Source organism: Suricata suricatta, chromosome 4 (assembly GCF_006229205.1).
Source record: "Suricata suricatta isolate VVHF042 chromosome 4, meerkat_22Aug2017_6uvM2_HiC, whole genome shotgun sequence".
NCBI lineage: Eukaryota > Metazoa > Chordata > Mammalia > Carnivora > Herpestidae > Suricata > Suricata suricatta.
Window position 1 is genome coordinate 129068005 of NC_043703.1, and position 26455 is coordinate 129094459.

The window sequence follows — 26455 nt, forward strand, 5'->3', positions numbered from 1 at the left end:
ATCCGCATGTCGGGGCAAAATACCTATTCTAGTAATAAAATATGTTATGATGACTCTAAGACTACCAAGAATAACTTTCCTCCTACACAACTGTATGGTTAGAAGAAAAAATAAAGGAATTGGCTCTCATGTGATGGACTCCACAATGTATCCATAGAGGTAGGTTTTGACTCATAACTTTAAAGAACTGGGACCTCTAAAAAATAATAAATAGGGGCACCTGGGTGGCTCAGTCGGTAGAGCGTCCGACTTCAGCTCAGGTCATGATCCCGCAGTCTGTGAGTTCAAGCTCCACGTCGGGCTCTGTGCTGACAGCTCAGAGCCTGGAGTCTGCTTCGGATTCTGTGTTTCTCTCTCTTTCTGCCCCTCCCCTGCTCGCACTCTCTCTCTCAAAAATAAATATCTTTTTAAAAATTAAAAAAAAACCAAATACATACATACATACATACACAAAAATAAAGAACTGGGACCTCTGTGAACTTGAAGGCGGTGTCTTGCTTCCTGGCTTCCCTCCACCTCTACCTGCTCCCAGTGTCAACTTACTTTTTCTTCCCCCAAAAAGGAAAATATTTCTATGCATATATTTAAACCTTTAAAAGTAATTTTGGGCAGTTAGCCATTTAACAACCAATTAGAATAAAATTTTCTTCTCTCATTCATTTTTAACCTGCACTGGTAAGGCACATGTCACAGTTTTTTCTATATCTTTATCTCCACTATGCAAAAATACCCTTAACTTTTTAAAAAATATTTTTTACACATGACATTTTATTTTTATTTTTTTAAGTTTATTTTTTTTTTTTTGAGAGAGAGAGAGAGAGAGAGAGAGAGCAAGCAAGCATAGGAGGGACAAAGAGAGGGAGAGAGAGAATTTCAAGCAGGCTTTGTGCTGTTAGCACAGGCCAAGGTGGGGCCTGATACCATGAACCATGAGATTATGACCTGAGCTAAAACCAAGAGTTGGATTATCAACTGATTGAGCAACCAGGTGCCCCTTATTTTATTAAAAGAATTTTTTAAACATTTTAATTCATTTTTGAGAGACAGAGAGAGACAGAGCATGAGCCAGGGAGGGGCAGAGAGAGAGTGGGGGACACAAAATCTGAAGCAGGCTCCAAGCTCTGAGCTATCAGCACAGAGCCTGATGCAGGGCTCGAATTCATGAACTGCGAAATCATGACCTGAGCCAAAGGTGGACGCTTAACCAACTGGGTCACCCAAGTGCCCCAAATGTTTATTTATTTTTAAGAAAGAGAGAGAGAGAGAGAGAGAGAGAGAGAGCGAGCATGCATGTGCATGAGCGGGGGCAGGGCAGAAAGCCAGGGAGACAGAAGATCCAAAGCAGGCTTTGCACTGACAGCAGAGAGTCTTATGTGGGATCCAAATTTACAAACCGTGAGATCATGACCTGAGCTGAAATCAGATGCTCAACTGACTGAACCACACAGGCACCCCTAACTTTTGTTTTACTTAAAATACCCGTTCCAATATTATAATTAAGAAAACTTTAAAATTTAATAGATGTTCTTGATAGAAAAAGAGAAAGAAAGAGAAAGAAAGAAAGAGAGAGAGAAAGAAAAGAACCCCAAAACATGAAAGAAACATGCTCAAACAGATAAAGGAGAAACAGAGCCAGAAGCAAATCAAAATTAAATATTATTTTTTTGATTTGCTGGAAGCTCAAGATTAATAATTCACTTTAAAGAATTTTTTTCATCATTGGAGACTTTATATAGTACATCTTTTTTCAGCAGGAGTGGGAAGCTAGGGGGAAGCTAGCTGGGGAAAAACCACACACACACACACACATACACACACACACACACACACACACACACACGAGAGCTGTGAGGAGCATTTATAGCACCAAAGCAGCAGCGCTCTCTGAACTGTACGAACAATGGGGGAGTGGTGATGGTGGTGGTGATGAGACAACTATTCAATATATCTTCTGCCTAAAATAGGAAATCTTTCTTCAGCATACTTGACTTCTCTGGTGTCAGAATTCTAAGCACCTACAATCCCTGAAGAAATGGGGCTCTAATTATCCTGCCAGACTCTGTGGTAGAATACATTACAGAAAAAGTCTCAGATCTGGTGATAAGGTGGTAATGACAGAACAGATAAAAGACCAACAGAGCAGAACGGAGAAGGCTCACATCAAGGATCACCGGATTTATAACAAAGGCTCACCAAAATGCAGTGGGGAAAGGCCAGCCTTATGCACAAATGATTCTGGGTCAACGGGATACCCCACAGAAAAACATGACACTTGACATATAACAATTCAGGTAGATTATAGGTCTAAAATATAAAAGATAAAGACCAAGATATCCATCAACTATAGAAGGGATAAACCATGTAATAATCACACAATGAAATATCACACAGCAGTAAAAAAAAGTAAATTACTCCCATATGCAACAATATATAGGTGCAAAAAGTTGAACAGACACAGGAAACATGTATAATTCCATGTACATAAAATAAAGTGTAAGAGTAAGCAAAAGGATGGTGATAGAAGTCAGAAGAGTAGCTATCTGTGGCATGAAGTATATTTTGAAGGAGTTCAAAAAAGTATTCTGAGGTGCTGTAAATATTTTATATCCTGATTTGTGTTATGATTATCTGAGTAGATGCATAATTAAAATTTCACTACTGTGTACACTTAAGATTTATGGACTTTATCATACACATGTTATACCTCGACTTAAAAAAATCTCTACTGGATTTAGCAAACTATAATAAGTGAGTAGTAACACTAAAAAATTATTTGCAGGCATATTAAGAAACAGGACCAGAGAAAAAACAGACAACAGAAGCAAGACCTGTAAGTCAGGGGTTAGCAAACTTTTTTCTACAAAGGACCAGACAGGAACTATTTTAGGTTTTGAAGGCTATATACAGTCTCTGTTACATATTCTTCTTTTTCTAAAAAAATCTTTTAAAAACATTAAAAACCATTTTTAACTTATGGCCTATATGAAAACAAGCTTTAGGCTAGATTTGGCCCATAGGACAGTTTGCTATCCTCTACTACAGGTAATTCAGACTTCAGACTAATCAAATAAAGATGTGAGACAATTACTGTTGACATGTTCAAGACAATTAAGCAAGTGGGAAATTTCACAAGAGAACTATAATCTAAAAAGAGTCAAATGGAAATTCTAGAACCAAAAAATACAATCCCTAAAATCATGAACTCAAGAGATGAGTTTAGCAACACATTTTATTAGCATTTTTCTTTTTAAACAGGTTTTAATTGCTGCAGGAAGAGATCAACAGACACGCAAAAACCATGGAAGAAATGTGAGACAGTTAAAAGGACTGGTACCCATGAAACTATAGAGGAAAGAAGAATGGGACAAAAGCCAAAAGGGAAAAGATGGTGGCCATGAATATTCCAAAACAAATAAAAGACATGCAGCCACAGATTCAAGAAGCACTCTGACACCTAGGCAGCAATTAGTATGAAGAAAAGTATACACGACCAATAGTAACATTTATAAAAATCAATGCAAATAAATCTTCAAAACAGAGAAAAGACACAGTAAGGGCAAACTAAGATTGTTGCTGACATCTCAAAGGAAGAGATGTAAGCCAGAAGATAATGGTAAGCCATCTTCAAAGTGCTTTAAAAAAAAAGTTTGCTGATCTAGAAATCCATTTCCGTAGCATGTTTTTAAAAAATCTTTCCGCGTCTTTAAAAAAAATAAAGAAAAAACAGGGTGCCTGGGTGACTCAGTCAGTTAAGTGTTCAATTTCAGCTCAGGACATGATCTCATGGTTCATGAGTTTGAGCCCTCCGCTGGGCTCTATGCTGAAAACTCACAGCCTGGAGCCTGTTTTGGATTCTATGTCTGCCTCTTTCTGCCCCTCCCCCACTCACGCTGTCTCACGCTTGCGCTCTCTCTCTCTCGCTCTAAAAAATAAACATTAAAAAAAATCTTAAAAAAAGAATAAATGTTGATAAATATATTATTAGATAAAAACCAAAATAATTCATCAGCAGCAGACTTTACTTAAAAAAGAATAAAAATGAGTTTTTTAAAAATTAGAAAATGATCCTAGACAAAAGCCAAAGCATGAAAAAGAAAAGCAGCAACATAAAAGGTTAAAATGTATAGGAAAATCTAAATGACTATTAACTCTATAATAATAATGATGATGATAATGATGATGCCTTGTGAGTTTAAAATACCAGTCGCATTAATGACCCTCAGGTACCTACAATCCAATTCACTTAGGCCCTCTCTTGGGTCCTTCCTGCTTCCTCTTCAGAGATAACTACTGAATTTTGAATTTTGAATTTTATGTTTTTCATTCCTTCAGTTCTCTATTTTAACCGCATATGCACATTCTTCTAAATAACCTCAGTTTTGCTTGTTTTTCAGTTTATATGAACAGAATCAATCTGTATGCATCTTGTATGCAGTTTATATTTTTTGTAATATTTACTTGACATGATGTTTGTGTAATAGCAGTGAAAATATCCTTCAGGAATAAGGTGAGACAAAAACATTCTCGGAAAATTAAGGAAAGACTCTATCTCAGAAACGAGAGAACTGCTCTAAAAGAAATGCTAAAGTCTGAAGGGAAATAACATCAGAGAGAAACTTGGAACTTCAGAACTGAAGGAAGAGAATAAAAATAGGCAAATATCTGAGTAAATATACAGAGTATTTTTCTCTTTTCATATTTAAGGTGGGTTTCTTGCACAGAGCATACAATTTGGTCTTGTATTAAAAAAGCAACCCAACCTGATAATCTGTCATATACATAAAATATATGTGAGTACTGATAATAAAAATTATAATATGTGATAGAGATTTCGATGCATGTAGATGTAATACACAAAACAACTACAGAGGAGTGTTAAGTGAACCCATAAGTTTTCTGCATCTTATTTGAAGTGATAAATTATTAACCCTAAGAAGACTGTGAAATAAATATTAGGCATATAAATCATAATCCCTAGAGTAACTACTAAGAGAGAGGGAGTGAGAAAGATAGCCAAATACTCAACAGAAAGATTAAAATGGAACTCTAAGTAAATTCAAATAATTTTCATTAAAAAAAATTTTTTAACATTTATTCAGTTTTGAGAGACGGAGAGAGACAAGGAGACAGAATCTGAAGCAGTCTTCAGGCTCTGAGCTGTCAGCACACAGCCTGATGCAAGGTTCAAACTCACAGACCACAAGATCATGACCTGAGCCGAAGTCAGAAGTTCAACCAAGCCACCCAGACACCGCAGTGAGTAAATTCAAATAATTTTCAAAAGGGAGGCAATGGGAAAATAAAAAACAAAACAAAATGGGGACAGAGAGCAAATAATAAAATAGGACATATAAATCCAACCAAACCAATAATAATAAAATTTAAATGATAAAAACACACCAACTAGAAAGATAGAGATTACCATATTGGCTGTTTTGTTAAACAAAACAAAAACAAAACCTAACCATACACTGTCTCCCAGAAGCCCACTTTAAATATAGAATGGAATAGGGGCATCTGGGTGGCTCAGTTGGTTAAACATCTGACTTCGGCTCAGCTCATTATCTCACAGTCCATGGGTTCAAGCCCCGTGTCAGGCTCTGTGCTGAAAGCTCAGAGCCTGGAGCCTACTTCAGATTCTGCATCTCCTTCTCTCTCTGCCCTTCCTCTACTCACACTCCCTCTCTCTCAAAAAGTAAATAAACATTAAAAGAATTTTTTAAAATATAGAATGGAATAGAACAAGATAGAAGTAAAGGGATGGAGACATATTACTAATCAAAAAAGCCAGAGTGGCTTATTAATTATCAGACAAAATCAACTTCAAAATAAGAAATATTACCAGAGATAAAGACAGAAATTACATAAGGAAAAAGTGGTCAGTTGCCAAAAAAGGGTAACAATTCTAAATGTTTATGCACCTAAAACAGATCTTCAAAATATATGAAGCAAAACTGATAAAACTAAAGGAGACATAGGTAAATCCGTATACTTGGAGACTTTAATGTTTTCCCTTTCAATCATGAATGGAACAAGTAGAACAGAAATTCAGCAAGGATATAAAAGACTTGAACAACACTACTAACCACCTTCACCTAATTCACATTTATAGAACACTCCAGCCCAACTACAGAAAGACACAATTTTTAGTGTACATGGAACATTCACTACAACTGGATCGTATTCTGGGCCATGACACAAACTTTCACAAATTTTAATATATGTTCTCTGACCATAATGGATTTAAAATAAAAATCAGTAATAGAAAAATATCTGGAAAATCCCCAAATATTTGGAAATTAAGCAAAAATGTGTAAATAATGCAAGTCAAAGATGAAATCACGAGGAAAACTAGAAAATATTTTAATAAAATGAAAATGAAAACACAACATAGCAAAACCTGGGGGATGTAGTTAATAAGTATCTAAATGCATTAATGCATTTAAAAAGGAAATCTCTCCAGCCTTTTGCCTTCAGAAAACTAGAAAACAAACAAATTAAACCCCTCAAAAAAAACAGAAGGAAGGAAATAATAAAGAGCATAAATCAAAGAAATAAAAAATAAAAACGAGAGAAAATCAATAAAGCCAAAAGGTGACTTTTTGAAAAGTTAACACTGATAGAACTTTAGACAATCTGTCCAAGTAAAATAGAGAGAACATACCAATATAGAGTGCACGCAGTGACATTATTACAGTTCCTACGGATACTAAGAGAACAGTAAAGGAATATTACAAATAACTTTTGTCCTTAGATAGTTTAAATGGAATAACTGCTTGAAAGACACAAACTTTCTAAAGCTTCTTCAAGACACACAAGCAAAAAAGATACAATTAAGTTACCTTATTATATGTTTAATTTGTAGCAAGATACTACTCTCCAGGGTAATGTTCAAAGCACTTATTAGGTACTTATTGAACTCCTCAAAGAACATTTCATTCCCTTCTTCATACTTTCCATAGTTCTTTGAGTACTCCTTCTGAATGCAGTGATTAGTCAGATGGCAGGTTTTATCTTGGAAATTATCAACATGATATGGTTCTGAAGCAGTCCGAAGCACACCTTCTTTGTAGAGGTAGATATTATACTGATGATCCACCAAGACCCAGCTTCTGCAAGTCAATAAAAACTGTTTTACTCAAGTCATCCAAAGTTTCTCCAGAGTATATATATCATCCCCTTTCCTTAACTTCTTTGGAGGGACGTAGAGGAAGGGGGTAGATCTAAAATTACAAGAGGCAAGCTATGACCCTTAGCCAAGATAGCAGATTATGAATGTAAGGAGGCAAATAAAACATTTCACCATAAATAACAAGAAGACTTTGATCAGTTCAAAAGATATACAGCATTTTAAAGAGATCCAGATTGGTTGGGTCCTAGGGTTTATCCATGAGACCTCCATTTGCCATCTACGCTCTATTAGTAATCTTAAGAGGAAGATTGTTCATCCTGAAGCTGATCTGACACAGGATTGGTGCTGAAGAAGCAGGAAGTCATTACAAAGGCATCAAGAAGACTGAGTCCTCAACGAGGAAATGTCAGCAAGGCCACGGAAGGCTGGGGAGAGGGCTGTTTAGCTTAGACACCACGATACAACTTCTTACTCTATGCCAGGCCCATTGCTCAGAAAGTTAAAGTCCAAAAACCTGAAGTGTATATATGAAATTCTTAAAAAGTAGGACACAAATAATGAAGCAAGGAAATATTGTTTGTTGTGTCTTAATTATGAGTTTTATGTACATCTCGCAGCTTCTTCCATAAGCAAGCCCCATACATTCAGACTCTCTTCTTTGGAGCAACAAAAGTCATTTTGATAATTTTAGTAATGTTTTCTACAAAGAAAAGAGAAATACTTAAGGAAAAACAGAAAATTAGGTACAGAACCTCAGTTCTATTCAGTTGTGCTCAATTTTGGCTACTTATTAAACACGGTCAAATACTTCCTCACATTCCATGTTACCCTCCTCATCAGGAACAAAAGCTCCAGACACCGATGCATTACCGAATGTCAAACTTGCGGTGACCTGGCTCCAGAAGCAGAGGGTGCTCAAGGTATTTCTGGATCACATGTACCTGACCCTGGTTGTCAATGAAATCCAGAAGTTCTGAAGCCTCCGAGGAGATGAGGATGCCTTCACCTATCAGGGGAAATTGTAACAGGATTCAGTCAAGTTCATCCGAAGAGTTAGAGCTCTCTATAAAGCTAGGGGGGAGATACTGGGAGAAAACTGGGAGGAGGCTTCTATGGGCCGGCTCACTCTTCCTCCTCTATCCCTTCACTCACCCAGTCCCTCACACTCTCCCCTCGGCCCAGAAGGGCACCTGGACAATCTACTCCCTTCTCCACATAGGACCATACACACCACCTTATCAGGCTCCAACCATGAAATTTCAATTTTTACAGACATTCGAAATATCCAAGCATCTTAAATAAATGCCACTCTACTATTGGTCACTAGCTACCATGATCAAACCTTTAATAAACCACCTCTCACTCTACAGCTTATCCAGAAAGTTATATCTGGAAAGTTAGGGCATAAACATGCTTATACAAGGCAATTCCCTATAGCATTGTAATAGGAAAAGTTTTATACATGTAAGGTGTCCATCAACATTAAATAAAGGTCTTTTTCAACAGTTTTATTGAGATATATTTTACATACTGTAATATTTAATACAATTCAGTGGTTTTTCATATATCCAAGAGATCTGCAACCATCACTAACAATTTCAGAAATTTTCATCAGCCCCCCCCAAACCCATATCCATGAGTAGTCACTCCTTACTCTTTCCTTACCCTATTCTCTGACAACCACTGATCTACTTGATGTCTCTATGGATTTGCTTAGTTTAGATGATTCATATGAATGGAATCATAAGGTATGTGCCCTTTGTGTCTGGCTTCTTCACTTAGCATAATGTTTTCAAGTTTCATCCACACTGTAACATGTACCACTACTTCATTCTTCCTTTCCATGACTTGATAATACTCCGTTGTATGGATATAGCATTTTTGTTCATCCATTCATCAATTGATGGACATTTGTTTTTTTCCCACTGTTGTTCAGTTCTTATAAATAATGCTGCTATGAAGATCTTCACAGAAGTTTTTGTGTGGACATGGTTTCAATTTTTTTATGAATATACCTAAGAGTGGAATAGTTAGGTCATATGGTAACTCTATGTTTAACTTTTTGAGAAACTGCCAAACTATTTTCCAAAACATCCATGTCCTTTTACATTCTCAACAGCAATATATGAGTATTCCAACATATATGAGTATTCTAATTTTGTCACATCCTTGCCAACATTTACTGTCTTCTTGATTATAGCCATCCTAATGAAGTAGTATCTCATTGTGGTTTTGATTTGCATTTCCCTAATGACTAACAACATTGAGCATGTTTTCATGTGCTTATTGGCCATTGATATATCTTCTTTGGAGAAATGTCTGGTTGGGTTCTTTGCTCTTTTCTTAATTAGGTTTTTTGTTTTGTTTTGTTTTGTTTTTACTATTATCAGAATTCTTTACACATTCTGGACCCATTATTGCATGGATCCCTCAGTGTTGTTACAACTACTTCCTTCCCCATAACATCCGCTTGACAACTACTAATCTGCTGTCCATTTCCATAATTCTGTCCCTTCGGGAATTTTATAAAAATAGGGTTATTTAGTATGGGATCTCTGGGGATTGGTTCCTTTCACGCCGCATGATTCCCTGGAGATTTATCTAAGTTGTTGCATGTATCAACAGCTCATTCCCTTTTATTGCTGAGTAATATTACAAGGTATCAATTCACCACAGTTGGCTTAATCATTCAGCTTCTGAGGAATCTGAGTTGTTTCCAGTTTGGGGCTATTACAATAAAGCTGCTATGAACAATCATGTATAGATTTTTATATGGATATGAGTTTTTTTTTAAGTAGGCTCCAAGCCCAATGTGGGGTTCAAACTCCCGACCCTGAGATCAAGAGTTACACACTCCACTAAGTGAGCCAGGCAGACACCCCAAGTTTTAATTTTTCTGGGACAAATGCCCAAGTGTGTGTAATTGCTAAGTTATACGATAGTTACAGGTCTAGTTTTACAAGAAACATTTTTTTCCAGAATGGCTGTACCATTTTACATTCCCGCCAGCACTGTGTGATCAATCTGGTTTCTCCTGACCCTTGCAGCATTTGCTGTCATTACCATTTCTTATTCTAGTTATTTTAATAGGAATGTTGTGGTTTTAATTTACATTTCCCTAATGGTTAATAATATTGAAAATCTTTTCATTTGAATCTTTTTATCTGCAGAGCTTTTCAATGGAATGCATTCTCATGTCTTTTGCCTATTTTCTAATTGGAGTCTTTTTTTTTTTTCAACTGTTGGGTTTTGAAATGAGTTTATATATTCTAGATACAAAGTTCTTTGTTAGATATGTGGTTTGGAGATATTTTCTCCAAGCCTGTACCTTGTATTTTCAACCCCTTTAATAGGGTCTTTCACAGAGCTAAACAACCTAATTTTGTTGAGGTTTAACTTCTCAAATTTTACTTTTATGGTCATATATACGATATCAAGTTTAAGAACTCTTTGCCCTGACCTATCTCCTATTTTTTTTCTGAAAAAAATTTCATAGTTTTATACTTTGCATTGAAGTCCACAAATCCATTTTACATTAGTTTTGTATAGTGTGAGGTTACAGTTGAAGTTCATTGTTTTTTGTCTATGAATATCCACCTGCTCCATCACCATTTGTTGAAAAATCTATCCTTCCTCTATGACACTGCTGTTATACATTTGTTAAAAATCAGGTGGGTTTGGGGCATCTGGGTGGCTCAATTGGTTAAGCGTCCAACTTTGGCTCAGGTCATGATCTCATGGTTTGTGGGTTTGAGCCCTGTGCCGGGCTCTGTGCTGACAGCTCAGATCTGTGTCTCCCTCTCTCTCTCTGCCCTACTCCCATTCTCTCTCTCTCAAAAATAAATAAAACATTAAAAATGTTTTTAAATAAAAAAATGAGGTGAGCATATATGTGGGGTCTTTTTCTGAGTTCCCTCTTCCACAGATTTATGTTTCTGTCCCCTCACTAATACCACAGTGTGGTGACTTCTGTAGCCATATAGCACGCTTTAATACCAGGTACAATGATTCCTCCTACTCAATTCTTCTTTTTTTGTTTAAGCCACTCTAAGGCTTGTGCTTCTCCATATGAATTTCAGATGAAGCTTTATGTCTACACAAACACCTGGCTGAGGTCTTGATAGCAATCATAGTAATTATATTAAACCTACAGATCAATTTAGGGTGAACTGATATCTTTACTATGTTGAATCTTGCAATCCATGAACATGGTAGATCTGTCCATTTATTTAGGTCCGTTTTTCCTCTTTCACAGTTGTTTTGTAATTTCCTTCTGTTTCATCTCCCTCAGGAACCACACTCAGATATCCTGGTTCCTCTTTATTTCCACTTGGCAGTTTTTTTGTATAGAACTTAGTCTCTTCTCCTCTTCACTTTTTCTAAAATAGTTATCCCCAAACACCCCTTCCTACAATGCCCTGAAACAGTTTCATCTTTGATGCCTTGCTTTCCATAATCTGCTTACATTCCTTTCTATCTGCTAAGCTTTATTTTCCTTATACTAGTCCTTATGTAAACTATTTCTCATTGAAAAAGAAATATACCTAATGCTGATAGGTGGGGAAAATAAAGAAAGAAGGTAGAAAGATACATTTTGATAACTTAAAAAAAAATATCCCATTGTGTGGATGTAAAAAAAAAAATCACACATTTATTTACTGATTGTTGGGCAGGATAGTTTTTAAGTAACATTTTGCTGTTACTGGTCACATAGTAACTCATTCTTGTTTCTTTTAAAATATTTTCCTGGAGTTAGGTTTTCAGGAATCAGATTAGTGGGCAAAAGCCTATGCATTCTTTATGGTTCTTCCTCTGTATTATCCTATTACTTTTCCAAAGGTTGTGTATGGTCACTAAGAGGAAGCAGTTCATAACAAACTTTCAGCAACAGTATCTCTGAAGGTTTTTTTATTTAATAGTTATAAAATGATACATATAATCTGTATTTATTTTGTAAGTGTTGGATACCAGTGTAGCATGTTTCCATGTGTTCATTAACTATATTCCTAATATTATTTCTTTATATCCTCACTAACTAAACCTGTAGAAATAATGAAGAAACTTTGGAATTCTTTAAGGAGCTTCAAGGTGATAGTCTTTTTTCTTCTTTGTTTCTCATCTCAACTATTTAACTGGAAATAGATGCATCACTAGCCTTCTTTCTGAATAGATTGGGTCCACGAGGGCAATAGATCATGTCTATTTTATTGTAACTGTATCTCCAAACACTCATGACTTCATTCATTCATTCACTCACTCATCGCTCAATACGGATACTGAACATCTGCTGGGTTCCAGGTGCTGTCCTAGCACCAGGGAGACAGCACTGAACACAGAAATGACAGGGTCTGACTGTGTTTTAATAGGATCTGGGTCTGTTGTACTGTGTGTAGACGCTGGAGAAGGGCCAAGGGTAGGAGGACAGGGAGCAATGCCCCGGGTAAGAGGTGAAGTGGCTACAATGCAAAATACATGGTGGAGGTGGTGAAGAGGAGGTCTTCCTACTGGATATAGTGTGAAGGTTGAGTCAACTATTCGCAGCATCCAGTAGGTACTCTATTCTTGTTTAACAAGAATATAAGATATTCATTCATCCTCATGATTTAATTTTGTAGTTACCAAACAAAGCAAATGCATACCATTTATCTAAACTCCTCAACCAAAATCTCATCTGTCTGGCATTTTCTTCTCTCTTTACCATTCCCTGATGCTGACCAACACTCCACGTCTTATCTTGGTGAGGATCCAGGCACCACCCAGGTAGGATCACTGCCATGTCCTGACATGCCCTTCGCAAAGGGCCCTGCCTCAGTCCTGGTTCTCATTCCAGCTAAGGCTCCATGATAAAGGATATCCTTACAATGACCATTGTGACTCAAGCCCAAATCCACAGAAGGAGTATGGAATACCACAAATGCCTATTTCCTCTTCCAATTCCCCCTTTACCATTAGAACCAAGCTAGGGGACAGTATTTGAGAAGAGGTCACAAGAGGGAGAGAGAAATAGGTGAGGTACCTGGCTCATGGCAAGAGTCCAACTCTCCCACTTTCAGGAGATTTCAGGTGATGTCCTCCTGTCTCATGGTTGGTGGAAAAGAAGGTGAGGTCCACTGGACCGGGGACAGAAGTAAGTACCAATGGCCAGATGGTCTTCCAAGGCAACAAAATGGTTTTAAAAGGAGCATATGATGGTAGCTATAGAGATAGACTGCTTATGTGTTCATTACATTGGGAATGGCCTATATTTTGAGCCTGAGTCAATACTATAAATCTCATTCCCTCTATGCATTCATTCAACACATATTTACTGAGGGCCTCTAGGGAGGGTACAGAGATGAACAAGTCAGAAAGTCTGTATTTACATGGAGCTTACAGTATGAAAGAGACGGGCAGAAAAACAGATACGTAATACAGTGCTGGGAAGAAGTTAGTGCAAGGAGAAAAAATAAAGCAAGGCAAAGGACAGAGAGCAATGGGTATAAAGGCTATTTTAGGGGAAAAGAAAAGAATTCTCTGACAAGGTAACATTTGAGTTGAAAGAAATAGAAAATAATCTGTAAGCACATTCAAGATACACGAACAAATTTAGAGTATTTGCAGCACTCTAGGCAGGCATGATTAGAGAACAGTGAGCGAGCAAAGAAGAGGAGATGGGATCAGAGATAGGAGCAGATGTCAAATGGTATAGGCTACCACCAGCAATCTGGAGTTTATCTGAACTTCATGGGGAAGCTAGCTGGTCAATCTTAAGCAGGTAGTAAAATGATCAGACTTATGTTTTAAAATACCAGTCTCTCTTAGAGGAGACCTGGCTATGACCAGGCACAGTGGTTACACAGACTAGAGAGAATAATAGTTTTAACTTCAAGTGAGAGCATAGAAATGGCAAGAATGTGGTTTGAAGGTAGAACTACCAAGACTTGCTGATGCATCAGATATGGCTTCTAAAGAAAAGAGCAGAGGAATCCTCGGTTTGGGGCTTTGGAGATTAGGTGAGAAGTAGGCTCACATACTATGTGGAAAGACTGGAAAGAGGGTGAGGCTGGGGTGGGTTAAGTTGGGCAGGAAATGAAGAGTTCTATATCAGACATGTTACAGTTGAAATGCCCTTCACACAGGATCTTGAGCTTAAAGGGAAATATTTTGGCTGGAGGTATACATTTAGAAGTCATTAGTGCCTAGATAAATATTGAAAACTATGTAATTAGACCTAGTCTCTGCCCTTGAGGATTCAGATTAGAATAGTCACCCATCTATAGATACCACTGAATTCTAATGTGCTATTGAACAAAGTTGGGCACCTACAGGAAAGAAAGAAGGGAACAGCAATGCCAACTCACCTTTGGCACCGGCTGATGACTTTGCAATCCAAACATTGCCTTCTCCATCTTCTTTCTTTCTGTTATAAGAAGCCAGGAAGAATTCCCTTTCATCTGTCCGTGAGTTGTGGATAGGTGGGTGGATTCCATTCTGTGCTGGAGCAACTGGGGTCTTGAGATTAGTTGGGTAAATCACATAGGACTCTGGAAACCATGTGCAGGAATCAGCCAGGTCTGGGCTCGTCTTGATTAGCCTGACGGACGACAAAGGGTCGGTCAGTCTCCCTTCTTAGGACACCCTGACACACCATTCCGAAAAGCTAGTGCTTTCCCCAGAGCCTGTCAAGGAGGCAGGGCAATACCAGGGCCAGGAGCTGGTCTTCCTATCCCACTCTGCTCTGGGCCTCCCTGAGCTGACCTGTAAGACACTACTGGGCAGCACAGAGCTATTATGTGCAACCCTGAAGACATGTTCCAAATGGTTACACATGAGCCTAAGGCCTAGAACTTTAGTTACTTTTCTTTTTTTAAAGCAGTATTTAACTTGTTTGTCTTTCATTTTTTAAAGTTTATTTATTTATTTTGAAAGAGACAGAGACAGTATGAGTAGGGAAGGGGCAGAGAGGGAGACAGAATCCCAAGCAGGCTCCACGATGCCAGCACAAAGACCGACACAGGGCTTGAACTCATGAAGCCTCAAGATCATGACCTGAGAGGAAACCAAGAATCAGATGCTTAACTGACTGAGCCAACTAGGTGCCCTCAGAACTTTAGCTCTTTTTAAAATGCATCTATAAGGAAACTTGGAAGTAATTCTGAGACCATATTTTTTTTTAACATACATGTTACGGTTAGGCTACACCCATGCTAAAAAAATGAAGTAGAGAACTTAGGAAACTATTTGGTTTACTAGAAAAAATACTATCTTGGCCCAACTCTCTGAAGAACAAAGGCCACTGCTTAGGAATATAAATGATCCTGGAGGCCTGACTGGCTCAGTTGGTTAAGCATCCAACCTTAGCTCATGATCTCACAGTTGGGTGTGTTTGAGCTCCATGCTGGGCTCCATGCTGACAGCTCAGAGCCTGGAGCCTGCTTCAGATTCTGTGTCTCCCTCTCTCTGCCCCTCCTCTACTCATGCTCTGTCTCTGTCTCTCAAAAATAAATAAAAATGTTAAAAAAAAAAGTCATTTAGGGGCACCTGGGTGAGTCAGTTTGTTGAGCGCCTGGCTTTGGCTCAGGTCATAATCTCACAGTTCATGGATTCAAACTCCATGTTGGGTTCTGTGCTGACAGCTAGCTCAGAGCTTGGAGCCTGTCTTCAGATTTTGTGTCTCCCTCTCTCTCTGACCCTCCCCTGTTCGCACTCTGTCTCTCAAAAATAAATTTTAAAAAAAATTTAAAAAATTTTTAAAAAGTAATTTTAAAAAATCTGAATTATCTAAAGACTTGCTTTAGTTCTTCATTTCTTGCTTTTAGCTCAATCTGGCTTCAATGACAGAATAAAGGAGGAATCTTTTTTTTTAAATGTTTACTTATTTTGAGAGAGAGAGAGAGAGAGAGAGAGAGAGAGAGAGAGGATGAATGAATGAATGAATGAATGAATATCCCTGATGTGCGACTCGAACTCAAGAATTGTGACATCATGACCTGAGCTGAAAACAAGAGTCACTTAACCAACTGAGCCACCCAGGAGCCCCAGAATAAAGAAGGAATCTTTCTAATGGGGCACAGGACTCCAGTGTCATAACTAAACATATCTACTGTCCCCCAAATTAACATGACAGAAGACTAAGTCAGGCCATGGGCAAGGCACTTACTTAATAAACACAAAGGGCCTCGCAATGCATTTACTCTCCAATCAGACCCCCAAAGGTGGAAGCACTAGCATCCCATTTCTTAGATGAGGCACTGCGTCACCAAGAAGTAAATTTCCAAAGAGAGTAAAGGTAATAAGAAACAGCTACTATGCAAGCCCCAAACTCCCAGTCCTCGCTTGAAACTTACTCTTTACTCTCCAGGAATCAGAGACAGGAAGCAACCCACCCAAAGAGCTGCAAGCCTTCCCTGAACTCTATCTAAAACAGAACTATTGATAGTAAGCCTGTGTTGAGATCCACCTGCAGGGGGCACCTGGGTGACTCAGTGGGTTAAGCATCTGACTTTTGATTTCAAGTCTGGTCACAACCTTACAGTTTGTGAGATCATGCCCCATGTTGGGCTCTGTGCTGATAGCGCAGAGCATGCTTGGGATTCTCTCCCCTTCTCTCTCTCTGCCCCTCCCCTGCTCACACTGGCAGGCTCTCTCACTCTCTTAGAATAAAGAAATAAACATTAAAAAAAAGATTCACCTGCAAAATCAATCTGTGGGCAAATGGCAGAAATAATGAAATTTCCAACTGAGGTTTACAGTAAAATTATTTCTTTTTAAAATTTTTAAATGTTTTTATTTGCTTTTGAGAGAAAGAACATGAGTGGGGAGGGGTAGAGAGAGAGGGCGACACAAAATCTGAAGCAGGCTCTAGGCTCTGAGCTGTTAGCACAGAGCCCAGCGTGGGGCTTAAACTCATGAACTGTGAGATTATGACCTGAACTGAAGTCGGACGCCTAATCAACTTAGCTACCCAGATGCCCCTAAAGTAAAATTATTTTTAAGCCAAAGGCAACAGAATTTGAAAGTTACTTGAACTCAAAGGAAGAAAAATCAATAAATTTCTAACTCATTGAATACTCAACTCTATCTACACTGGCCAATAGAGTGGCCACTAGCCACACGTGGCCTCTGAGTACTTGAAATTTGGCCAAGGTGACACAGAACTGAACTTTAAACTTTGTTTAGTTTTAAAGTAAAAACTGAAGTATTGCAAAATATTCTGCCATTATCCACAATTTCACTCTTTTGGCAGGATGACATTAACCACTGCATGGCCTCAGATATTTCTGCGGTCCTATCGCATGGGTGTCAGGCACACGTGTTGTCCCTCCTAGTTGACATAAATGCATCACTGTTCTACACTGGGACAATAGATTGATTCAGTTCAAGTGACTTTATCCCCCATGTATTGATGAAGCATCATAATGTGTTTATTATGCGGACAGCACGAGTTACAACGACAACTATGTAAATCTTAACGGCAACTAACGTGAAATTAACTATGTATCTAGCTAAAAAACAAGTACGGAAAATTTTTTAATTTAAAACAAAGGCACACTACAGACGCAAAATATTTCTTTGTAAAGTTAATGTGATAGTTTTATTCCCTTTGAGTTTGTATATTATCCACATCTTCATCACTAGAGTTCCATCCACTCTTAACCTGAATACTGACTTAACGAGCACGGGTTCCAGTACATTCCTGGTGTATTGCATACATTTAGCGTGGCATTATTATTAGAGGAAGAAATTTCTTCTTCTCTCAGTTTTTGATTCTCATTAAATTTTTTTAAATGTTTATTTAATTTTGAGAGAGACAGAGACAGAGCAGGGGAGAGGCAGAGAGAGAGGGAGGCGCAGAATCCAAAGCAGGCTCCAGGCTCTGAGCTGTCACCACAGAGCCTGATGAGGGGCTCGAAGCCTGAGCTCCATGAGATCATGACCTGAGCTGAAGTCAGATACTTAATGGACTGAGCCACCCAGGTGCCTCTCTTTTTATTTGTTTATATTTTAGAGAGACGGAGCATGAGCAGGGGAGAAAGACAGAGGGAAAAAGAGAGTTGGATGCTCAACCAACTAAGCCATCCAGGTGCCCCAAAAAACCATTTTAAATAGAAATACAGTTAGAGGAAATATTTTGACTAAGAGAATAAAAGAGATATTTTACAAAAAGTGGACAATCTTTAGCTAAGACATGAACATTGCCCAAGGAGTACAAAACCTTTCTAATATATCAAAAACTGATTCAAAAATTGAAAAATCTTAAATATTTTCCTTTAGTTTTAGTTAGGTTCTCTGACATGAGACATTGCCCAATTAATACTTTGACTATGTTTTGCTTCCAATAATTTTTTATAAGTTTATTTATGTATTCATTTTGAGAGAGAGAGCGAGAGAAAGAGTGCACACACACACACACACACACTCACACACACACACACAAATGAGGGACAAGGAGAGAGAGAGAGGGAGAGAGACAAACCTAAGTAGGCTTTGCGCTGTCAGTTTAGGGCCCAATGTAGGGCTCAAATTCACAAATTGTGAGATGATAGCCTGAGCCAAATCAGACATCTAACTGACTGAGCCATCCAGGCACTCCTCAAAGAATTTTCAAATATATGAAAAAATACTATCAAATTGCAGCTTTAAAACTATCAAACTTGTGGTGTAGATATTCTTTAATCTTTTAACATCTGTCAAAGAAGAATCTCACCTACATGTGAAAATTTCTACTGTGACGCTACTTTGGCTAGGTTGGGTTGAAATCTAATTTATTGGAATTATAATAGACTAATGTTTCCTTTAGTGTTTCATTGTACTGTATGTTGCATATTGGAAACACCTGCCCTCCGTTTTCTGCAGCCCACTCTATGAAAACTATCATGGATACAGTTGTTGAAATGGTTTAGTATATATCGTTGAAATGGTTTAGTATATACTTGCAAATGCTACAATGATTCCCCAGTATGGAACTGTTGAAAGAAACAGAAGACAATGGATTTAATGATACTGTGTTCTTTGCCAGTGTGCACTAACTGAAAGAAAGGAGTTCTACAACGATTCACTATGTTGTCAACTCCAAATCAGACTCTCTTAAAATAAAAGAAAATGCTTAACCAAAGATAAAAAAATGGCAGTGTGATTTACATTTTCTCACCGAAATCCACATCACATATGATCAAGCTAAAGTTAAAGCTCCAAGGAAGGGGAAAGATCTTATTTATGACCTAGCCAAACAGGTGTGAAAATTTATGTTCCAACTTCATAACACAGCCAACAATAATGATTTTTCATATTTTAATAACATGACTCAGTACAGGGAAGCCTGGGTGGCTCAGCTGGCTAAGCATCTGACTCTGGATTTCAGCTCAGCTCATCATCTCAAGTTAGTAAGATTAAGCCCTGCTCCCGGCACTGGGTTGACAGCATGGAGCCTACTTGGGATTCTCTATCTCTCTCTGTCCCTCCCCAACTTGTGCATGGGCACATGCACACACTTTCTCTCTCTCTCTCTCTCAAAATAAAGAAACATACATTTTTAAAAAAGCATGACTCAGTATGGAGATTTAAATTGAAATAGACAGCATTATGCAAATTGGCTACAAAAACTAAAGAGAAGTTTGAAGAATGCTTTGTTGACATTGCTAAATTTAGAGTTTCTTTAGAGTCTCTTTTTAAAAATTTTTTTAAATGTTTCTATTTATTTTTGAAAGAGAGAGAGAGAGAGAGACAGCATGAGCAGGGGAGGGTCAGAGAGAGAGTTAGACACAGAATCTGAAGACAGGCTCCAGGCTCTGAGCTAGCTGTCAGCACAGAGCCTGACACAGGGTTCAAACCCACAAACCGTGAGATCATGACCTGAGCTGAAGTCGAACGCTTAACTATCTGAGACACCCAGCTGCCCCTTCAATATCTCTTTTGAATTCAATATTAATAATACTGTGGTGACACAAGAATTGGTGAATTTACTTAACTTGGACATAGTCTTGAAAGTCAAGTCAATTCTTCTAAAATATGAACCAGTTTTGCCAATGTGTGTACAACTATGAACAGAAAATGATTTTTCTTTTGTCTTTTTTTTAATGTTTATTCATTTTTGAGAGAGACAGAGACAGAATGCAAGTTGAGGAGGAGCAGAGAGAGAGACAGAGAGAAGGAGACACAGAATCCAAAGCAGGCTCCAGGCTGAGCTGTCAGCACAGAGCCTGTTGCAGGGCTCGAACTCACAAACTATGAGATCACGACCTGAGCCGAAGTTAGACGCTTAACTGACTGAGCCACCCAGGTGCCCTGGAAAAGATTTTTCATTGAGTTACTGAAAAACTTCACATGGGAACAACTTGAGTATGTAAATCAACATTTCAACCATAAATTTTCATGATCTCTAAATACAGAGCAAGGGTTTTAGATGAAAATTTAGTGTCTGGCTTAAGATATTCCAAAAATGTATGTAAACTGTATACTAGATATTCCAAAAATGTAAACTGTATACCAGATTTTGAAGACACAGAATGCAAATAAAATCTGTAAAATATCTCATTAATTGTTTTTATATTAGTAACATGTAAAACTGATTATTTTGGACTTTCCTGGTTAAATAAAATATGTCATTAAAGTAAAACATATTACACCTGTTTCTTTACATTTATTTTAATGTGGCTACTAAGAAATTTAAAATTACACAGCACCTAGTGTTCTGTTTCTGCTGGACACCAACCTTTGCAATTGTTCTATTTCTTTATACACTTATTTAGAAGGAAATCACAAATGCAGACTCATATATATATATATGGGAGAAAAACTCACAAGAGAAAAAGAAAGCCTCCTACCTAGGTCAGAGGAAAAGCCATTTAGGGCTCTGAAACTATAGCCACAGGGCCTTGTGAATTTCTCAAACTCCCTGAAGTAACAGCAGGAAGGCACTTGCTGTCAAGGGTCCAGGGGACAACACAATCGAGACTCTAGGAAACCTAGAGGGATGCCCAGTCACATGGCCCATAGGTCCATTTGCACAGACCAGACCTGTGTTGGCTCAACACTAACTGCTATGGCAATGGGCGACCAGTTGTTCTCTGTGAGCTGCCATTCTGTCCTACACTAAAATGAGGAAGTTATAGTTTTCACTCTTTGGAACTCTTTGAAGCCATGCAAAATTATAGACAGAGTCAAGATGACAAAGGGAACCATCACTTCCTGGAACTACTACAATCCTTTGCCGGCCACCTAAGACAATGAAGGAAGCTCAGGAGGATGATGACAAGCCCCAGCATGCATAAACCATGTCACCATTTACAAGGTGCCATCACACACCATCTCACATACCACGGAGGGGCAAAGAACAAGTATAATCATCACCATCCATATTGCTGGATGAGTCACTGGGATTTAGAGAGATGTTGTCCAGGGTCACAGAGATCTAGATACCTACTCAAACCCGGTCAGGACTCCAGCCGTGTAGTCTCTTCGTTGTAACTGCTAATTATGCAAGTATGTAGAATGTTCCTTTTTTTGGTTTATTTTTACAGCATTCTCTGTTCATGCTTCTAAAAGCTAAATTCTACCTTTATCCTCAGATTTTAAAAAAAGGCACAGTAGAAAAAAGATTGAATAAGCCTTTGAATTTTTTTTCTAAATAAATAATCTGGATAAAAAGTCATGTCCCACTTCTACTCTTAGTTCTGGGTGAAACAATCTTTTGTGTTCTAAATATGTAATAAGACTTCAGAAAGCCTCAGTCACCTTTTGGGGTCACTGGTGAATCAGAGAGAAGCAGATACGTAAGTTACTGGGGCCAGTGAGTGTGGACAAAAAGGGGAAAATAATGCCATGAACACTTGACTAAGTAAATAGACAGGGATCAGAGAGAAATGTCGGTGGGGAAAAGAGCATTTGCATTGAGTCGTATCTTCATGTCTTCCTCCCTAGATGATTTGTTGGGCTACACACGCATGTTCGCTAGTCTTCATGGAAAGAATACCAGGACCTATTACAACTCTGATTTGGGGAAAAACCCAGCTTTTTCCCTACTGAAATAATAACAATAATAGCAGTAACAGCCATAATAGTCAGAAGAGCTTTTACTTACGCAGTGTGAACCACGAGACAGACATTATTCAAAGCCAGTTCATAAATTAACTCAATTAACTCTTACAACAACCCAGAGGTAGTTATTATTATGATCCCCATTTTATTTACAGAAGAGGAAATCAAGGCACAGAGTCAAATACTTACTGTTTACCACTGTGCCATACAGTCTACATGTGTTGCCTTATCTAATCCTCACAGCCACCTTATGAGGTAGGTTCAGAGGCCTGGAGGGATGAGGAAATATGCCCAAGCGAATAAAACCCAAGCTGCGGATCCTCTACGTCAATCACCATATGATACTGCTCCCCTCTACTTATGGCACTGCTCTTAGGACGCAGAGCCGTAACCCCACGGCTCAGAGGTGCACAGTTTGGCAGATACTGTTATATGTGCCTAGGCGTCCTTTCTGAGGGGGCCCCCAGTTGCTGTGAGGTGGCTGCCAAGATGCCTCTTCTCCAGGATCTAGCCCTTGCCCAGAAACGGAGGGGAAGCTACATTCTCCACGTCCCCTGACAGCTAATGGCTGACTGATATTAGAGGACGGAAGCCATGTCCCCTTGTCTCAGTTCTGAGGTGCCATTTATTCCTGAGCTCCATGGAGCCTGGCTGAGGAGAGACTTCGGCTGAAACCAAATCTTTGCTTGGCTTCCTCCCCTGCTGTCTGGCCCCTACTTGCTTCTAGAGGAGTTTCTCCCAAGAGCCTTCACCTCCACTCCCAACCCTCCCCGCCTGCCACTAATCACCTGGCCTCCCATTCTGCTCCTAGGGAGCCTCACCTAAGAGACAGACGGCTTTATCAAGCACAAACAGCAAAGTTTTAGACTGTAATCAAACTAGCATTGAGGATGCTCTGAAACTAATATTGTTAGCTTTTTAGATAAAAGCATTTTTGTCCAGAAACAAAAGATTCCACATTTTTGCTAAAGGGCTTCAGGATGAAAGCTAAAAACGTTGATGTAATAGACCGAAAATGAATCTTAAACACTTACTTCACTAAAGAAGCTTTTCGACACAGCTTGTCAGCCCCCCTGTAGTAATTCACCAACTGCATCAGCCCAGGCTCGTGACCTATAAAGGAGAAAGGAGGCTCAGAAGGGAGAGAGGACAGGTGGGAAATGACAATGTCAGCACCAGCATGCAGGAGAAAGAACAGCTGTGTCATGCCCAGCTTTTCTTGCTCCCGTTTTAGGACGAGTTGGTGAAAACGGAACAATTCTGTTGCCCTGCACTTGCCCCTTCCATAGCACGGAACCAGAAACCCTCTCCCCCACCCCACAGTGGATGTTAAAGATGCCAATATCCCAGGGCTGCCAAAGACCACTGCTGCCTTTGTTTTGTCTTCTTAGTGGAAGGGTATTTTCTATTTCACCTCTCTTTGATCCCCACCACATTGCCTTAACACTTAGCAGGGACTTAGTAATCTCTGCAAAGTAGGACTTTATTTTTTTTTTTTTAATTTTTAAACATTTTATTAATTTTTGAGAGACAGAGAGAGACAGTGTGATCAGGAAGTGTGAGAGAGAGAGGGGGACACAGAATCCAAAGTGGGCTCCAGGCTCCAAGCTGTCAGCACAGAGCCTGATGCGGGGCTCGAACCCACAAGCTGTGAGATCATGACCTGAGCTGAAGTCGGACGCTTAACCGATTGAGCCACCCAGGTGCCCCAGGACTTTATTTTTTAATATTTATTTTTGAGAAGAGAGAGATAAAGCATGAGTTGGGGAGGGGCAAAGAGAGAGAAGACAGAATCTGAAGCAAGCTCCAGGCTCTGAGCTGTCAGCACAAAGCCTGATGCAGGGGTCAAACCCACAAACTGTGAGATCATGACCTAAGCTGAAGTCAGACACTTAACCAACTGAGCCACCCAGGCACCTCAAGCACAGTAGGACTTCGACAGTCATGCCTTGGCACCTCTAACCTTGCTTTCTACAGCCATCAAAGAAGGCACTAGAACTATAATATTGCTGTCTTCAAGCATGTCTAACTCTATGAGCTTCTGGGAGAGCCACAAGAGGTGAAGGAAGGTAGTGGAGAAGCCATGTCTATAAAATCTGAAGCCCTGAAGACTTTCCTCTGTGTATCTCCCACAGAAAAACTCATTTTCAGTGAATCCTACTGCACGTCCCCTCCTCTATAAAACAGAGCAGAAAGGATAAAACACAAAAGCCTCAGTATTTGTTTAAATTCCTAACAAAAAGCATTGGATTTCCAGCAACAACAACAACAAAAGTAAAACCAAACAAAGGGAGTTTGAGTAGAAGATGCCAGAGGTAAGAAGGATACATCTGAGAACAGCATATAATAAAAAAAAAAAATATTTAGGCACTAACTAGCTCTGTCTCCCTGGGGCAGATGAACCTGGCTCACACCTGTGCGTACCTTCTCATTCCCACGGCAAGAGCATTCCTGAGACTTTCACTCGGGTTAAACTAGGTAAGGCATCTCCTTGGGTCTCACACAGTGCACTGAAGCAAAAACTAAATATCCACAGCAGTGAAGACATATAACCATTTTGGTTGTGGGATGCTGCTTTCTTTTCCATAAAAACCTAATGTTTACTTATCATCTGTTGACCTTGTGGTACCTGTTTAGGATTTGGATCCTCTAAGTTTCTGGCCTTCCTCCCTAGTTCTGAGCACCAAAGCAATGCTTCAGCTCCAATAGAGATATTTCTGACTGTTTTTAATATTAGGATTCCCCCTAAGCTTTACAGCCAGGCACTGCCCAGTCTATAGGGGAAGGTAAGTCAGTCAGGCAGGGATGTGGACAGAGCAAAAAGAAAATCTATGTTCTCAACTGTAAGTAGTTCTTCTTTCAGGGAAGGTATTCTCTTTGCCGAAGGCTTCCTGGAGATGACAGTATAACGAAAGGGAATCTCCAGGCACATTCCCTGTATTCCAAGATTGCTGGGGGTTGGAATCAGTCCCTCCATGGAGTCCTCATCATAGAGCCTAAATTTGTATAACAATAAAAAGTTGTCCATTCTAAAGAAAAAATTTCGATCAGGCTATGCTACAACACACTTCATTCCTGAAGGCTCTATGGAAGCTCACCAGTAGCCAGTCAGTTCCAAAGGGCCTATTTTCAGTCTGCTCATTCAGCCTCTCCACCCTCTGACCACACCTCTTTCTAAAAACTGTGTCCTCTGCTGGACACAGGACACCACTCTCTCTGGGTCGCCCTCTAAGGCAGAGATGACTTCTCATTATCGATTCTTCTCTTCCGTCTTTGGCAATTCTGTTTGGTCCTCACCCAGGGAGAATTTTGGCAAGGAGCAGAGGCTGCATCCCCGGGATGACTGTGCAGGTCAATGGGTGTAAGCTGAAGTGATCTGCACAACTTCTGGATTACGTCATCCAGGAAGAAGCTGCTGATCTTCTTTCCCCTGCCCCTCCCTACAGGAGAGGATGTGGATATGATGCTAAGCCGGCCTCAACCATGTGAGTGAAGGTAACTCCTTCCAGGTGAGCAGGGCAGAGAAGTGGGAAGCAGGGTGAAGCCAGTGCTATGCAAAATCTTCATTCAACACAAAACTGGGAAAACTCATTCTTTGGGGGAACCTAAGGAAAGGTCTAAATCAGACACCACCCTTCCGCCCTTGCCCGAGATTGGTTCACTTCTGAAGCTACTGCTTTGGGAATCCAGTGGTTTTTTTCCAAACCCCCAGTTTATCTGAGCCTTCGGGTAGCTGAATCCGCAGGGTTTTCAACACACACAAGGATCTCTCCCGCGCCAACACCAATCAAGGTGGAATCCTCAGCGCAGAAATTTCGCAAGAAGATTCCAGCCCGCTCCGCCTGGCCTTGCCCCGCCCCAGCTCTGCCCCGCGGCCCCGCGCGATTTGGGGGCGCCGGGCCGCGGCTGTGCTGGAGCACGCGGCCGACGCCCCCCGGTGCAGGGACCGGCCATTGTCCACAGGCAGCGGCGGCCCCGAATCCGATTTCGGGGACGAGAAGGCATGCAAAGCGGTGGGTGTAGATCTTTATGGATCCATTTTTTTTCTCTGCCCGGGGAGCGACGCAGGGGAAGATATACGACCTTAAGACAAAAGCGCTGCTGCTAACGGGCCGTGGGAGGAGCGGGAGGGCGGGGACGGGGAAGCGCTCACCCAGTCTCCCGAAGGGCAGCCGGTTCCTCTCGCCCAGCATCAGGTTGAACCTAGGGTTGTCTCGCCTGAGCCTCTTCCAGTGGCCGGTGGCGAGCAGCAGCCGCGAGACCTCGGCATAGACGCTGCTGTTCTCGTCGCGCACCACGAAGGTGTAC

At 39.8% G+C, this 26455-nt stretch overlaps 1 protein-coding gene across 1 annotated transcript in view; it reads right to left on the bottom strand.

Annotated features, from left to right (window-relative positions):
* TTL (tubulin tyrosine ligase) overlaps positions 1-26455 on the bottom strand; it is a 35661-nt gene that overhangs the window by 7680 nt on the left and 1526 nt on the right. Inside the window, exons 3-7 of the mRNA XM_029938536.1 lie at positions 26301-26450; positions 23182-23260; positions 14473-14705; positions 8003-8138; positions 6843-7112 (exon numbers count right to left, since the gene is read on the bottom strand). Of these exons, the coding sequence (XP_029794396.1) occupies positions 6843-7112; positions 8003-8138; positions 14473-14705; positions 23182-23260; positions 26301-26450 (868 nt within the window). The remainder of the gene's footprint in view (positions 1-6842; positions 7113-8002; positions 8139-14472; positions 14706-23181; positions 23261-26300; positions 26451-26455) is intronic.